Genomic DNA, 17,079 nt, shown 5'->3' with positions numbered 1-17,079 from the left:
TATATATATATATATATATATATATAGGGATCTCAGTAACAGTAATAATAAGTAATAATAATATTAATAATAATGAAGTTGGAGTCACACCATTTTTAATGCTGTCTTTTCCGAGACTGCGTCCATAGAACTGGTCATGAGTAATGTATCTGTCTGGGTCGATCTGGTACACCTGAGGTGAGAAGATGAGATCCATCAGAAACACTGCAATGAAGAGAAACATGAAAGAAGCTCTGTTTTTTGCTGTCTAAAATTGAGCATTAGCTAAATACACCACACAGACAAATATTAAACATTCGGAGTGTGCCTATGTATGAGGCCTTAATATGCTGTTCTACACAGGCATCTTACTAGGTTTAGAACAGCGCTGGAGAGACTGGCATGCATACAGACTTAAAACTGTGATGAGCCTCACTGAATAGATCCTTCCACACTACAAAACAAATGAACTAAACTGAAATAACATGGGAACCAAGAGCAACAGAGAGAGAGAGGGGGGAAAGGAAGGAGAGGGTGACAGCAGCTGGCAAAAATTCCCCAGCCCTGAGACACCGAAACCAATTAGGTGCAAAGAAACAAGAACACGCAGAAAGCAGAGAGAGAAGCTGATTTAACAGAGACTGAACAGAGGAAAAGAGTTGGAGACTTAATGGAACTCACAAGGCTGCAAAACCCGTCAATAATAAAGTAAAATGCAGCATCATTTCTACAATTTAATTATATTGAGATGTTTCCTGGGTCGATCTGTCTGTCTTTACTGTAAGAAAAATGCTGCACAGCAATCAAACTTGAATTAAACTTGTTTAATTCAATGATTAAGTGAAGCTGTGGGGAGCGACGGAGTGACATTGATAAAATGTCTCTTTTCAGGTGTAATTTATCATGATTTGTTTCAGATTAACAGAGAACAGATGTTAAAGCTTGCACCACTTACTGGCATTTAGACACAATGTGATTGGCCAGGTCAGGGGTTTCATACTTTTTTGATGCCAAGGGCCCCTAAATATGACAATCCCATCATGAGGGACCCCTTTCCAAAAATATAAATTCAGAAATATATATTTATACTGTCGTAGTACAACAACCCAAATAAATTATATAAATATCATTAGAAAAACATGTAATTTGTATTTATGTATATACCTGAAGAAAACATTTTCAATTACATTCAAATTTTTATATCACCAACAATTCAATCATCAATTCAAAGTCAGTTATTTTAGTATTATTTTTTTTATAGTATTATAGTATTTATTCATATTTAGGATTCAATTCAAAGTCAGAGAAAGGCATCAAAGGCAGTTTTACAAAGAATATTGGCAACAGTTGCCGAGGAAAACGTCCTACAAAGATATAACACTAGTACAGACTATTCTAGCAAATTTGTATTTTGCAAGAAACAGTGTTATTTTAGTATTATTTTTTTATTGTATTATAGTATTTATTCATATTTAGGATTGGCTTTTATTTTTATATTTTAATTTTTCAATTTTATTTTAAGTTTTAGTCATTTTGTTATGTGCTTTTGTTATTTTTATTATTTTTCTATTTCTATTTATAATTATTTTAGTACTTCACCTTCAACTTATTTGATTTAGTTGCCAAGCAACGTTTTTTTTCTTCCTTCCTTCCTTTTTTTTTTTTTAAGTTTTCCATCTAATGTTTATATGTTATTTCACTTCAGATTTATATCAATTAACGAAAAACTTTTTAAATAGTTTAAAAGTTAAAGAAAAAATACAAGGCAAGGAAGCAGAGTTCTTTCTTATAAAATTTGGGATTGTAAATACAATAAAATAATCTCATGATTACCAGTCTTTGGAAAGCATTTTTGAAAAGTACAATTTTGCAAATGTTAAATATTTACCTTTTAAAGGCATTTTAATAGATATTTCCACAGACCCCACAAAACAAATTCAGTCAATGAGCATAAAATGTCACTGTTTGTATCATGATAAATGCATCTTAATTGTATCTTGTCTCTTCTCATGTGACCTTCACAGCAAGTGCAGCACAATGAAGTGTAGAAAGCAAAAGCAGAGGAGTGTGTGCACTGACCGCTGGTTTCATCACAATCTTATCATCAAATGTCTTATCGGTATTCCTCAGAGGTAATTAACCTAGTGTCTGGATAAGCTCTGAATATTGATCAAGCCTTACAAGACAACAGATGGGGATTTCTGTTGAGCAGCATTGAAACCGAACCTTTAGAGCCCTCACTCGGGGGATCTGAAGCTTAATATTGTGTTTATGAACCCTCACAGTTTGTAATAAGAAAATCCGAGGAGGATACAGAGATAAAACAGCAGAAAAACGGGGGATCCTGCATAATGAGGATAAGGAAAGTTAATAAATCACACACACGATGTCTCACCCTCATGCCCAGTAACAGGAACCCGATCTCTTCCATCAGAGGATACTTGCTAATCTGTTCTTCATGTTTTTCTTGTGATGCTAATGGGTCATAACTTCTCTTCCCGATCTTCACATCCATGATGCAGGGCCGTAAGAACCATTTCTTTTCTTTTTCCTTTTTGATTTATTTTTATTTATTTATTTTCTTTCCTTGATTAAAAAAAAAAACAAAACAAAATAATGATAAGTATTAGTAGTAGTAGTAGTATTTTCTTTTCTTTTTAATTTATTTAATTTAATTTATTTATTTCCAATTAAGCCTGGAAATTACAATAAAAAACATAATAATAATGATACTAATACTACTATTACTAGCAACTAGTACTACTACTAATAATATTAATAATGAAGATGGAGCCAACTAAACATTTTAGAGCTTTATAATTTTGACTTTTCAAGATTTTATTAATTTACCATTTCCAGGTCTGGAAAGAGAACGAAAGAACGAAAGAAAGAAAGAAAGAAAGAAAGAAAGAAAGTAATGGGTCATAACTTCTCTTCCCGATCTTCACATCCATGATGCAGGGCCGTAAGAACCTCCTCGTCACATCCTCCAGTTTCAGATACAGCTCTGATGAGAGAAGAAGAGTTCTGAGAGAGTTTTTGTGGACCCAAGTGACAGAATCACAGCCTTTTTTTGTTTTGTTTTGTTTTTTTTGTATATTTTTATGCACACTTTTATGTCATGCAAACAATTGGTTTTCTGTGAAGTACACTGTTGTTGCAAATTCTGCTGATATGTCACCAATCCATGTTATCTATATGGCAAAAATGTAATCTAAATGGCAAAAATGACTGTGATAGCCTTGAAACCATTATGTGAATGTATTGAAAACTAATCTGTAATGTTTTGCATAGCCATCTTTTATTTGTCTGCAAAAGTGTGGGATAATTGTGTGTAAAACATTAATGAAAAACGTCACATTTAATGGAAAAAATCTTACTGACCCCAAAGCTTTGAACAAATATTATATATGGTCTAATAAATGTGTTAGTCATTTATTAGGCAAATAACAAATTGAAACAACTAAACAGTCTTTATTCACACATAATAACCAAAAAAACGTTATTTTATTTTTATTTTTGTATAGCCTCCTTTGGGCTTGATAACAGCTTGCATTCTTGCTGCCATTGTTTTTATGTACTTTCCCACAGTCTCTGTTGTAATTGACTTCCAAATAGTTTCTAGCTGTTCCCAAACTCTTGCTTTTGATGAAACATTCGTGCAATCTATCTTTTAATCCATTAAATCCCATAATAATTATATTTTAGCATGAGAAACACTACTGTGACTAAATAAATTATGTTATAATGTTAGTATTATTAGTATTTTTTATATATATATATATATATATATATATATACAAAAATACAATAAAAACAGCAATATTGTGAAATAGTATTACAACTTTAAAAAAAAGTTTTTTATTGTAATATATTTTACAATATAATTTATTCCTATGATGACAAATCTGAATTTTGTTGCTTAATTTTGTGGATTCTTTTTCCAGGATTCTTTGATGAATAGAAATAGTCTTTACTGTTACTTTTATAAATTTAATGGATCCATGCTGAATAAAAGTTTTAATTTTTTTTTTTTTTTTTTTACTCTTTTAAAAATCATATTGACACCAACTTCTGAACAATATAGTATTTTTAAGTAAAAATGTATATGCAACATTTTAAAAAGTAACTTAAAAATATAAACATTTCTGATTATTCCTTTGCGGTTGGGCCAGTGAAAATGTTGGCCGGGAAAGTGAAAATCTAAACTATAGACCCAACTGAATCTTCAGAAAATAATCATTACTCTTCAGTCCAACATTAAAACATCATTAAAAAGCAGTGATGATTTCGTCTGACTGTCTGAATGCTTCACGACTGATTTCTACAATCACACCGAACACTAAAATTAGTGATGTTTCAGAGGCCAAATTATAGTGTGTCAACTGATAAGACTCAATGACCAGTCAATTCTTTCTGACAAGTTAGTTCTCAGTGCTGTCGGCTGACACAGTGATTTATGGTGTGCCATTACCAGGATGGTCCCATACAAGCACAAGACAGCAGACAGAGAACGGCAGTGTAAAGTCCAATACTGATAAACTGAACACTCCTTTAAAGTACACAGATTATATACAGACTGAACAAACACATCACCCACAAAGCACATGTACTTTGGACACATGGTAACTCCCATAATGAGGCAGAAAATATGATTATATAAGCATCTGTATGAGCTTCCAAAGAACATACCACTGCTGGATTACATCCCACACCACATACCAAACCATCTGTCAATTATTAACACATTAGTAACCCTCTAAATTCACCAAACACAGATAACACTAACTAGAGCTGATGACCTTCAAGCTCAACTGCTAAAGAAACCGTTTTAATGAACGTGACTGCTGAGTTCAACCAGGACTGACACAACACGTCATTAGTGCTTTAAAGTCATTGAATCGCATCTGACCTTATTTATTTCCTTAATCAGTAATCTTGGTCTTATTATGCATCTGTGCATATTATTTCAAATAAAACAAAGGTTTGCCTTCGTACACACTAAAAAATGCTGGGTTGTTTCAACCCAACTTTGGGTCAAATTTGGACTAACCCAACTTTTGGGTTAAAAATTGAATGTAAAAATTTAACCCAATGGTTGGGTTAGTCCATATTTGACCCAAAGTTGGGTTGAAACAACCCAGCATTTTTTAGAGTGTAATCTTATCAGAATGTAACAGCATGCTCCACCCCTGGTGAATATCCTGTTTTATTTTTAAATACATAAGATTATGGAAGTAAAATGGGTTGCAGATGTTATTTCATGTTCACTATCTATTTATATAAACAATACTGGACATTCTCAGCTAACGTTTGGCTAACGTTCTCTCAAGGTTCTCTCAGAGTTATGAACAAACATTCTTCCAGTAATGTTAATAGAACACTTGTTCAAAGTTATCTGGCCTTTAATAAGATTCTCAAAACATTAGCACAAAAATGTTATTTATACAGAGTTCATGGAAATTTTTGTTTTCTAAAACGTTTATAAACATTCATCTGACATTTTTTAAATGTTACTACTTGTTTCAGAACGTTCAGAGAATATTAAAATATAACATTCCCATAATGTTTGAAAAATGATAAAAACTGAATATTCCTTAAAGGTGCTGTATGCAGGATTGACATTTTTTAAGTGAAAAATTGACATTTTTTTAGTGGTTGAACTAGGTATTGCAGTCCAAATTAAAAAATATTGGAGAGGGTTTTTTTCACCCGGCCCCTCCTCCTCAGACTTGACGCACACGCAGGTTGCCAGATTGACGACACCAACTGGAACGAGCGCACTTGACAATGAATGAAATGAAATACGCTGTGTTTTCCGCCAACTGGCAACCCGGGATTGCCGAAATACAATTGGGTAAACTGGCAGTGGGCGGGTTTCACAAATCAAAACAGAGACCGACATTCCGGCCCGGAACACACATTTTCAAAGGAGAATAACTGACTGTAGCATTGTTTGTCAGATAAACAAGTATGTTAACTTAGCATGTTTCTTAAATATCTGCAAACACATTATGGTATTTTTATGCTTTAGTAGAGTCAAAAACTTACATACAGCACCTTTAAACGTTCCCATTACCAGGAAGGAAAAAAACGTGTAAAACATTTGAAAAACTGGATGTTTTGAACGCCCAAAGAAAATTCCAAAGTAATGTTCCAATAATGTTTGCAAAATTATAAAGCTGAACGTTGTTTAAAACATTTACAGAACTGGATGTTTTGAACATTCAGAGAACATTCAAGAGTAATGTTACCATAATGTTTGCAAAATGAATCAACAGAATGTTCCCTTACTATTTGCATAACCAGGAAATGCACATTTTGAATGTTCAGGGAAAATTCAGAAATAACATTTTCATAACTTAATTGGAACGTTAGCAAAGCACTCTTAGAACATCTTTTTGTTTGTTGGGTTGATGTTTTATCTCACCATGTGGTGACTCTCTGTGGCCTCCATGTGCCATAGTACACTTAAAAATAAAGGTGCTTCACGATGCCATAGAAGAACCTTTTTGTCTAAATGGTTCCATAAAGAACCTTCAACATCTGAAGAACATTTCTGTTTCACAAAAGGTTCTATGTGGCGAAAGAAGGTTCTTCAGATTACAAAAAGGTAAGAAAGAGATGGTTCTTTAAAGAACCTTTAACTGAATGGTTCTTTGTGGAACCAAAAATGGTTCTTCTATGGCATCGCTTGAAGAACCTTTTGAAGCACCTTTATTTTTAAGAGTGTACTTGGGAAGATGTTGTTGCAGGTCCAGTAGCTTTTTATCTGTGCAGTTTTAGCAAATACCTGTAAACATGTGAAAAGGAAAACATCCAAAAATAATGTTTTCATTAAGTTTTTAGAACATATTTTTGTTTGCTGGGTATAATCTTTCATTCTGACACTCTCAAAGAGTGAATATTTAACTGAAAATAATGAGTGATTATTTGTTGAAAACAATTGTGCTGCGTAATATTTTTGTGGAAATTTTTTGAGGATCCTTTGATGAATAGAAAGAACAAAAGAACAGCATTTTTTAAATAGAAATTTCTTGTAACATTATAAATGTCTGTACTGCCACTTTTGATGTAATGTATCCTTGCAGAATAAAAGTATTTTTACTTAATTTTAACAGAAACTTAAAGTTAAAAAGTTGATTTTTGCACTGTGCTTGGGCTTGTAGATGTTTTTACTGTTATTCAGGGTGTTATTTTGGTTCAGATATTTGTCCCCCCGACAGGGGCGTTGCACAAGATCCCGGGCCCTATGCATAGCTTTCTACATCTTGATGTACATATCTCAACAATAGCACATTCTGTTCAGTGTGAGAGATGTCTGGTGTTGAGTCACATATCACTGAGAAGTAAATTGCAGCTTCTCTTTCCACCAGGATAGTGTTCAACACTCTTTTGCCACAGAGCTCAATTCATTCATTCTGCATCTCAGGACTTAGATACTGTGTTAACCTTGACCCCTCTTTCTTCTTAACATAAACAAACTGCGTGCAGATGGACTAAACCATTTGGCGCATTAGCAAGGGGGGTGGGATCATGAAACCGTCAGTCAATCAACCAAGTTATTCAGCCAATACACAAAATTTACGTTTCATCTGACATTCATTATGAAATTTAATTAGGAAATGAAAATATCCAGGTAAAATAAAATATATTCCATACTTTTCAAGGGCCCTCTCTTCCTTTGGGACCCTGGTAATCAGTACTGGTTTTACCCCCAGTCTGACGCCCCTGCCCCCCGACATTATTTGCATCGTTGTACAAACTATTGCTCACAGTGGTGTGGATTCATCTTAGTTACCCGTGTGTAGAAGTTCATCTCTCGTGGGCCTCTCGGAGGAGCTTGTAGCTGTTTCAGGATCGTTCCATCAGGATGCTGCAGAACACCTGTGCAATTATAGCGAAGCAAACACTGAAAACCTGCTGACACTTCATCATCAAGACAACTGTAAATATTCTGAGTGTGAAAGATTTTATGGACGCCAGGAAAACATCTGAAAGAAAACTCAGGAGAGAAAAAAGTCACACAAATGCATGAGTGTCATTATAAGAATTACATTATATTATAGCTCAGGATTTAATAAATACCTAAAGAGGTTGACAGGATGGACTTTGGATCAATTTAATGCATCCTTGCTGAGTAAAAATATTAATTTCTTTCAAAAAAGAAAAATTGTACTGAAATGTTATGTCCATTTTAAAGCTTGATAGTCACTTGTCATTGTCTTGAAAATATCCATCAAAACTTCTTTTAAAATCAATGAGTTTGGAATGACATGAGGGTATAATACAGAATCTGTGGGCGAACTATTCCTTTAACACAAGAAAAGACAAAGTGCTGCCTGGTGACAATCTGACAGTCCATCAGATAACATCTTACATCTCATTCGTTCTGAAAATCCCCATGACAGAGCCACAAATGACACATGAGAGTTACTACAATAGAGGAAATGCTGTCATCTGACTGTTGGCAAAAGCAACTTAATTTTTCCTTTTCGTAGAAATCAATCACCATGACGATATCCCATGTTAGTGACAAATCCTGTGACCCTTTAAAAAAATCCCTCTAATATGATATTTTGCCCAATTCAACCTAGCAAGCCTGTTAGAACAACCTGTGTGAAGTCTTCCACAGTTGACAACGGGATTTGCTCTCAGCAAAATGTCCTAATGGAATGTGTGCACGAATCTTATTGGAATTTCTATCACAATTTGGGAATCAGTAGTACATGGACTATTGTAATTACCCATAGAATAAAATGTCATATATAGGAGTAGGAAAGCAATTTAAACTAAATCTTTTAGGATTTTAAGAGATTCCCTTTTGTAGGCTATTCCAACATTGTTCTAATGCGATTCTACAAAAGACTCCTGTGGGAATTTCGGTTTATCCAGGATACCGTTTTATTCTTATAGGATTTTTTTTTATCCCTTTAGGATTGGTAGCAAATTATGCTAGAAATAGGTCCTGTATAAACTTTTGATAGGTGTTCACCCTAATCCAATCTAAACATGATGAACGCCATACTTTGGACAAACAAGATAACTAAAGATTCTGACATCCTTCATTGTTCCATAACTCCCATGTAATGCGAATACCGTAAATTTAAACATAAATTATCAACAACAACAAAAAACACATGAAGAACATCAGAAGCTGAGATGTGTCTAAACTGGCCAGTGTTATTGATCCCGCATTTATGTCCGGCCACCTGATGAGAGAAAGGCACACATCCATCCAAGAGCACCTGCTTTACTGACCCATTCTTATTATTTTCTTTTTCCAGTTTTCCAGCGTTCGAGATGATCAGTCCATGATTTGACCATCTGCAGACATGTCCAGCGTCAACTTATCCAACTTTAACAGAAGCTGGCAAAACTTTGGTTAATCATTTTCCATATCTGACAGTTATTCTAAAAGAACATAAACATGGTCATTAAAACTCAAAATGTCTCTTTCGCGCTCCTGGAGCCCCGAGTGTTTTTGTACATTCACTCGCATATGTGTCCGTACTTTTAATCTACTCCAGAGCGCGACGCGTTTCGGGTTACTGAATGGTTCGTGACGTAGGCACGCAGTTTACCAATCAAAACCGGCGTTCGCAGAGGTTGCGTTCGTACGCGACGCGTCGTGACGTGAGCACGCGGTGCACCAATCCAAGCTGGCGTTCTCGCGTTACGTCTGCGCTAACCACATTTAATTGTAGTTTTTACTTTTATAATTCCGACTCCACTCATGGTTTTAACAAAACAAGGCACACTTGAAACTCTGCTTTTAAATTACTTAAAGTCACTGCTCAGCAAGAATTAGGGTACATTCATTATTTTATTCAACATTTTATTCAAGCGACACAAACTGAAATTGTGAGCTGTTCCATAATTAAAGTTTTACACTGAATGTTGTGCTCTCACAAAATCAGTTTGAAACTGTTTATTTAACATCACACTTTTATAATGTACTTTTCTGAGAGAGAAAACACAATAATTTCACAGAAAAGACAAGGTCATCAAAACATGATTTTGCTCTATGTAACATTTTGTTCTGTTATATCAATAGATTCTCGCCTTCCACAAGTACATCTATCTGAATGGCAAGAGGCAAAATCCTCCAAAGTAGATTTTAAATGACAAAACGGAACCTGTCAGATTCTGTGACTATGATTCAAAATATATAGATATAGAAGAATGCCACTTTAGATATGTTTAATGTCAGTGATCAGTTAAGGTCACATGTGAAGTTTAATACATGGAAAGAAAACATGAGAAGATGGCCATTTGGTTTTCATAATCATTTCACATTCATATTTATCTCCTACAACATACAAGATTCAGTTCAAATTCAGACTAACGCGTTTTTTCAATTCAAGTTTTTGTCTCTATTCTATCAATAATATGACCAGAAGAATATCCCATAAAGTCTAAGAAGATAAAAATTGAAAACCGATATGTATTGCTCACACATTTAATCCCATCAGCCCTGACCACACATGTAAAGCGAAGACACACTAATCTCTATCGCTGAGAACGGACTGTCATGAACAGTGAAAAAGGCTCAGGCCTCCTTGCGTTTTATGATCAGAGGACCAACGTTGTCTCCCGTTTCCTGATTGTGTTTAGCATGTGCGCCATCACAGTATGGAAACTATAAGAGACCAGAGAAAACAATTGAATTAAAGATGTGTCACGGCAAGTTTGATATCACTGATGCTAAAAACCAATGAATCATATCATGCAACCAAAAAGTGACCATGCATGAATTTTGAATGCTACCTTGGAGAAGTTTTTCTTTAAATGAATTAAGTGTATTCAGCAAGGACTCATTCAATTGATCAAAAGTGACAGTTAAGGATTTCACAATGTTACAAAAGATTTCTATTTCAAATAAAGGCTGCTCTTTTGAGATTTTCATTAATCAAAGAATCCTGAAACAAAATCACAGTGTCCACAAAAATATTAATCAGCACAGGTGTTTTGAACATTAATAATAAGAAGAAATGTCTGTTGAGCAGCATATTAGAATGATTTCTGAAGGATCATGTGACACTGAAGACTGGAGTAATGATGCTGAAAATTCAGCTTTGTATCACAGGAATAAATTACATTTTAAAATATATTACAATAGAACACAGCTATTGTACATTGAAAAAAAAATATATTTTACAATATTACTGTTTTTACTGTATTTTTCATCTGATAAAGGCAGACTTGGTGATCATAAGAAACATCTTTCAAAAACATGACAAAATCTTATTGATGCTCAGCTTCTCTTTTCTTTGGATGAAATGGATATTTTTCCCTTTTGCTGCCTTTAAGATCACTGTTCTAAATAGCCACTAGAGATGTTCCTATGACCTCAGAACAATAATAGTCACATGGAATTTGAAATTCAGGTGATTGGCTAAAAATTTCAGGAGCTGAAAACCCACAAGCAAAGATGACGACTGCTTCCAAAATAACATATTTGGACATACTATTGTTCACATACAGTTTTTTGCCTACTATATAGGGGAGAGCGGGGCACAAAGTAACACTTTTTGACTATCTCAGTTTGTGTAAATCCACATGGGGTTCAGAATATATATATTTTTTATCCACAGTAATGTTACACGTGTCAAATATGTCGCCTTGTTTCAGGATTACAGTGTATACGTTTTTCTTTATTTACCCTCAAAAAATGGAAGTGAAATGTGACAACATGCCCCGTAGGTGGGGTACATTGTAACATCTGAGGGGCACGTTGTAACATGACCAGATATGACAGCTTAAAATGTTATCTGATCGAATGAAAAAAATATATACAAGACAAACTAAAATATTTTGTTAAAATAAAAGAATGGCGTTTTTTAAGAATTAAAAATAATCTGATTTTGGATTTTGACAATGAACACATTGCAATCATGCTTGGGACGGCCCACATAATATATGGGACTGATTGTGTTTGCCCATTTCTAACCCATATGGGTTGGCCAAGCAGGCCCCATATGTGTTTCCCCATTCAGAACCCACATAGAGATTGCCCATGTGGGTTCTACCTTGGGCCCATGTAGGCAGCCTATATGGGACTGATTGTGTTTGCCCATGTCTGACCCATATGCGAAACCCATATGGGGGCCATATGTGTTGCCCATTTTGAGCCCATGCCCTCATTTCCCATTAGTGACCCAACTAGGCCCCACATGGGAAGCCCACCTGGTTTTGCCCATGTGAGACCTACTTAGCTGACCTAAGTGGGCCCCAGATAAGATGCCCATTTTGGGACCATGCCCACTTGGTACCCATGTGGCCCAAGTATAAACCATGTGGGGCCCACATATACATGTTGGCTGGGGTGTTACAACGTGCCCCATCTGCGCAACTGGCATTTAAAGCTGGTTAGTGTCTTCTGCTAGTTATCAAAGCATTAAAAAACTAGCTAAACTGATAAATAACAGATTGGAGATTAATATAATAGCAGATTTGTTTCATTTTAAATGATTAATAAAAACTGAGATGAAAAATGTACTTAAGCCAGAATTTTAATTTTACTATGGTAAAATAAATGTTCAGTGATATCTTCAAAAGATTTTTGAATTTTGGCACACTTTTTTTTCTATATAGTGTTGATATGCTAACTAATAAATACTGTAAATTTTGTTATGCTAGCATGTGTGGAAATATTCAAACCAAGTGTGTTACAACTAACCCCACGTTACTTTATGCCCCGTGCTCCCCTAGTAGGGAAGTATGTAATTTCGGATGCAGCCAACAAGTCACCTATTGCAGGGCCAGGTCAATGGCAGTTGGATCCGCCCCTGCAATACGTGACTAGCAAGCTTTGCATGAGTTAAATGGGAATGTTAACAGACAGGTTCAAGATAAACACCTCCTTGTACCAATCACACCCAACTGTACATGAATTATATGTACATAATAAACAGTTCTCCTGATTTCATGAGGGTTAGATTCAGACTCTGGCATCTGCATGGCATTTTATTTTCAGTTTCTGCAGGAGTAACCGTCCCTACTGCGATTTGCAAAATGGACGTCTATAAACATACAAACACTCACTTTTCTGATGCAACTGTTTCTCTAATTTGAGTGTTGATTCAAAGTTAAAAGTTTCTAGTGTCTCAGAATTTTTCATTAAGCTCTTTCTCACCTTTTTGGATCTCCAGCACCTACAGAACAAGGATTCGTCACCCAGGTCCTCAATGTCGAACGCATGCACCACTTTGGGGTTGTCTTTCTGCAGATCAAGGTTGACCTTTGGCTTAACACATTTGCTTTTGCTGAAAAATGTTTTGTAGATGAGGATTCCCACTGCTGCAGCTCCAAATGTCACAGACACTGCAGTGATGATCTCAGCTGAAGGAGGGCAGAAGACATCTTACCATACAGAGCCTTTTACTCCAATAACATCACAGTCTAAATGTTAGTTAAAATCCATGTTAGTTATAAATAACCCATTTTTAGATATACATGTATAAATTAAAATAATAATTTATGTTATTTAAATATAAAAAAATAAATACTTAAAAGAATACCATTATATTAATATTGCTATTATTAATACAGTTACTTAAATTAATTAAATAAAACTAAAGATAATAAATATTTGACTCCAATAACATCACAATGGCAGATCTACTGTTTGAACCATTAAACGTTGAATCTGCATTAAATAAATTATCATAGTAACTAAATCCATGTCAGTTATTGAAACTAAATTTAATTTATAGAAACCTGATAAGAACAGAGATAAGTTAGCCTAGTCTATTAGATTCTCAACGATGCAGCGAGCAAAAGAGAACAAATGGAGACATTCAGAGACGCTCGCTTTGATATAATAACCTGCTGATGAGTTTATGAACCACATCTTCATTATTTCAGTTTATTTCAGTAGTTTCTATTAAATTACTGCTAAACTCCAACCATAAACACATACACTTGGGTAAAGTTGGTTTTATATTCGCATTCACAATATTCACACATTTCCGCGTTCAATAACTTTCTAATTATAAGTGCAATAAAGTTATTTTTTTGCATATTCTAATCAGCGACATCGTTGTCAACCTACTTCATTCTTGTCACAATCGCTCAAAGTGGCCAAGTATTGTTTTGATGGCATATTTACTTGCGAATGTCCACTGAATGTCCAATGTAGTGCGGGAAATTCGTTAGGGACCGTCTAAAAAGTTCTAATTGTTTTTCATTGTGTGCAAACAGACAACTATGCTTTAGCCAACTACAGATGTACTGGCAAATATCACTTACATTATCTAATGCTATAGATTTTCCTTTAGCAACAATAAAAATAGCATTATAACGATGCTGTTTGAAAAGATGTTTAGGAAATTAAAAAGAATGAACATGTACATGAACTGTAATTTGGTAACAATCCAGAAAAGTGGAAAATCACATGTAATGTCCTGAGCACAGTTAATGGCATAGATAAAACAACTGTTTTTATTTATTTATTTGCCTCAAAATGAACAAGAACTGTGTTGATGTGTTGGTTTTAACAATGACATATGATTTATTTCAATAGGTTTGGAAAGCGTGGGTCAACTGCTCCAAAGCAAGTTGGAACATCTTGTCTGGACCCTACAGAACATACTACAGCCCATGTCTTGCTGTTTTATTCACATCTGTTTTTCTAATTTTAAGTATGATAAAGACTTAACAGTGTAACAGTGTTCTCCAGGTGTTGAATGAAAAGAATGGCTAAACTATATTTTATGTTTTCCTGTTTTTAATGACATCTTTGTTTAACATTAAACTCTCACAATTCATGTGCATTGATTGATGTTTACAGTCCTGCAGAAATATCACTCTCCATGGTACTGAATCCATCAGATTATTGACAAGTACTCAGAAAGCATGAAAGCAAACAGGATGTTGATTTTGGGTGAACACTTCAAAAACTAGTTGGAAAATCTTTCTTCAAGATGGTTTATAAAGAATTTGTGCCTCACATATATATTAAATTTGTACCATCACTGTTTTTTTATGGGTTTCTTCAATGACACATCATCCACTTCAATAGCTTTTGAAAGAAGGGACCTAGTGCTACAGTTAAAGTTGCAAAACATTTATCTGACCCTAAATAACATACATCAAGTCTTTAATGTACAAGTATTTAGTGTAGATGTTCAAAAAGTACCATCACTGTATTCTATGTGTTTCTCCATTGACACACCTTCCAGTTCAAAAGCTTTTGAAAAGAGGGTCACACCATTACAAAACAAGTTGCTAAGTAATTATCTGACCCTCTTAAACATATCAGAAGTATTAAAAGTACAAGTATTTGCTCTAAATGACACATTTGCAATATCTCTGTTTTTCTTCATAGAGACACCTACCTTCACTTCCAGTTCAATAACTTTTGAAAAGAGGGCCTATGCAGGCAGCCTATATGGGACTGATTGTGTTTGCCCATTTCTGACCCATATGGGTTGGCCAAGCAGGCCCCATATGTGTTTCCCCATTCAGAACCCACATAGAGATTACCCATGTGGGTTCTACCTTGGGCCTATGCAGGCAGCCTATATGGGACTGATTGTGTTTGCCCATTTCTGACCCATATGGGTTGGCCAAGCAGGCCCCATATGTGTTTCCCCTTTCAGAACCCACATAGAGATTACCCATGTGGGTTCTACCTTGGGCCCATGCAGGCAGCCTATATGGGACTGATTGTGTTTGCCCATTTCTGACCCATATGGGTTGGCCAAGCAGGCCCCATATGTGTTTCCCCTTTCAGAACCCACATAGAGATTACCCATGTGGGTTCTACCTTGGGCCCATGTAGGCAGCCTATATGGGACTGATTGTGTTTGCCCATTTCTGACCCATATGGGTTGGCCAAGCAGGCCCCATATGTGTTTCCCCTTTCAGAACCCACATAGAGATTACCCATGTGGGTTCTACCTTGGGCCCATGTAGGCAGCCTATATGGGACTGATTGTGTTTGCCCATTTCTGACCCATATGGGTTGGCCAAGCAGGCCCCATATGTGTTTCCCCTTTCAGAACCCACATAGAGATTACCCATGTGGGTTCTACCTTGGGCCTATGCAGGCAGCCTATATGGGACTGATTGTGTTTGCCCATTTCTGACCCATATGGGTTGGCCAAGCAGGCCCCATATGTGTTTCCCCATTCAGAACCCACATAGAGATTGCCCATGTGGGTTCTACCTTGGGCCTATGCAGGCAGCCTACATGGGACTAATTGGGTTTGCCCATTTCTGAGCCATATGGGTTGGCCAAGCAGGCCCCATCTGTGTTTCCCCATTCAGAACCCACATAGAGATTACCCATGTGGGTTCTACCTTGGGCCTATGCAGGCAGCCTATATGGGACTGATTGTGTTTGCCCATTTCTGACCCATATGGGTTGGCCAAGCAGGCCCCATATGTGTTTCCCCATTCAGAACCCACATAGAGATTACCCATGTGGGTTCTACCTTGGGCCTATGCAGGCAGCCTATATGGGACTGATTGTGTTTGCCCATTTCTAACCCATATGGGTTGGCCAAGCAGGCCCCATATGTGTTTCCCCATTCAGAACCCACATAGAGATTGCCCATGTGGGTTCTACCTTGGGCCCATGTAGGCAGCCTATATGGGACTGATTGTGTTTGCCCATGTCTGACCCATATGCGAAACCCATATGGGGGCCATATGTGTTGCCCATTTTGAGCCCATGCCCTCATTTCCCATTAGTGACCCAACTAGGCCCCACATGGGAAGCCCACCTGGTTTTGCCCATGTGAGACCTACTTAGCTGACCTAAGTGGGCCCCAGATAAGATGCCCATTTTGGGACCATGCCCACTTGGTACCCATGTGGCCCAAGTATAAACCATGTGGGGCCCACATATACATGTTGGCTGGGGTGTTACAACGTGCCCCATCTGCGCAACTGGCATTTAAAGCTGGTTAGTGTCTTCTGCTAGTTATCAAAGCATTAAAAAACTAGCTAAACTGATAAATAACAGATTGGAGATTAATATAATAGCAGATTTGTTTCATTTTAAATGATTAATAAAAACTGAGATGAAAAATGTACTTAAGCCAGAATTTTAATTTTACTATGGTAAAATAAATGTTCAGTGATATCTTC

The 17,079-nt window shown here is 36.0% G+C and overlaps 1 protein-coding gene and 1 long non-coding RNA gene across 2 annotated transcripts in view; both read right to left on the bottom strand.

Annotated features, from left to right (window-relative positions):
* LOC107676374 (inositol polyphosphate multikinase-like) overlaps window positions 1–2,499 on the bottom strand; it is a 3,921-nt gene extending 1,422 nt beyond the window's left edge. The window contains exons 1-2 of the mRNA XM_016470895.1: window positions 2,375–2,499; window positions 91–172 (exon numbers count right to left, since the gene is read on the bottom strand). Of these exons, the coding sequence (XP_016326381.1) occupies window positions 91–172; window positions 2,375–2,494 (202 nt within the window). The 5' untranslated portion in view covers window positions 2,495–2,499. The remainder of the gene's footprint in view (window positions 1–90; window positions 173–2,374) is intronic.
* A 4,211-nt stretch (window positions 2,500–6,710) lies between these two features.
* On the bottom strand, window positions 6,711–9,515 carry LOC107676375 (uncharacterized). Its single transcript, XR_001632733.1, has 3 exons — window positions 9,241–9,515; window positions 7,781–7,866; window positions 6,711–6,772 (listed from the first exon to the last, which is right to left on the bottom strand). It is a non-coding gene; the product is annotated as an uncharacterized LOC107676375 (long non-coding RNA).
* Between the last annotated feature and the right edge of the window lie 7,564 nt (window positions 9,516–17,079).

Source organism: Sinocyclocheilus anshuiensis, unplaced genomic scaffold (assembly GCF_001515605.1).
Source record: "Sinocyclocheilus anshuiensis isolate Anshui unplaced genomic scaffold, SAMN03320099.WGS_v1.1 scaffold961, whole genome shotgun sequence".
NCBI classification, from domain to species: Eukaryota; Metazoa; Chordata; class Actinopteri; order Cypriniformes; family Cyprinidae; genus Sinocyclocheilus; species Sinocyclocheilus anshuiensis.
This window is presented reverse-complemented; position numbering and strand designations above follow the sequence as displayed.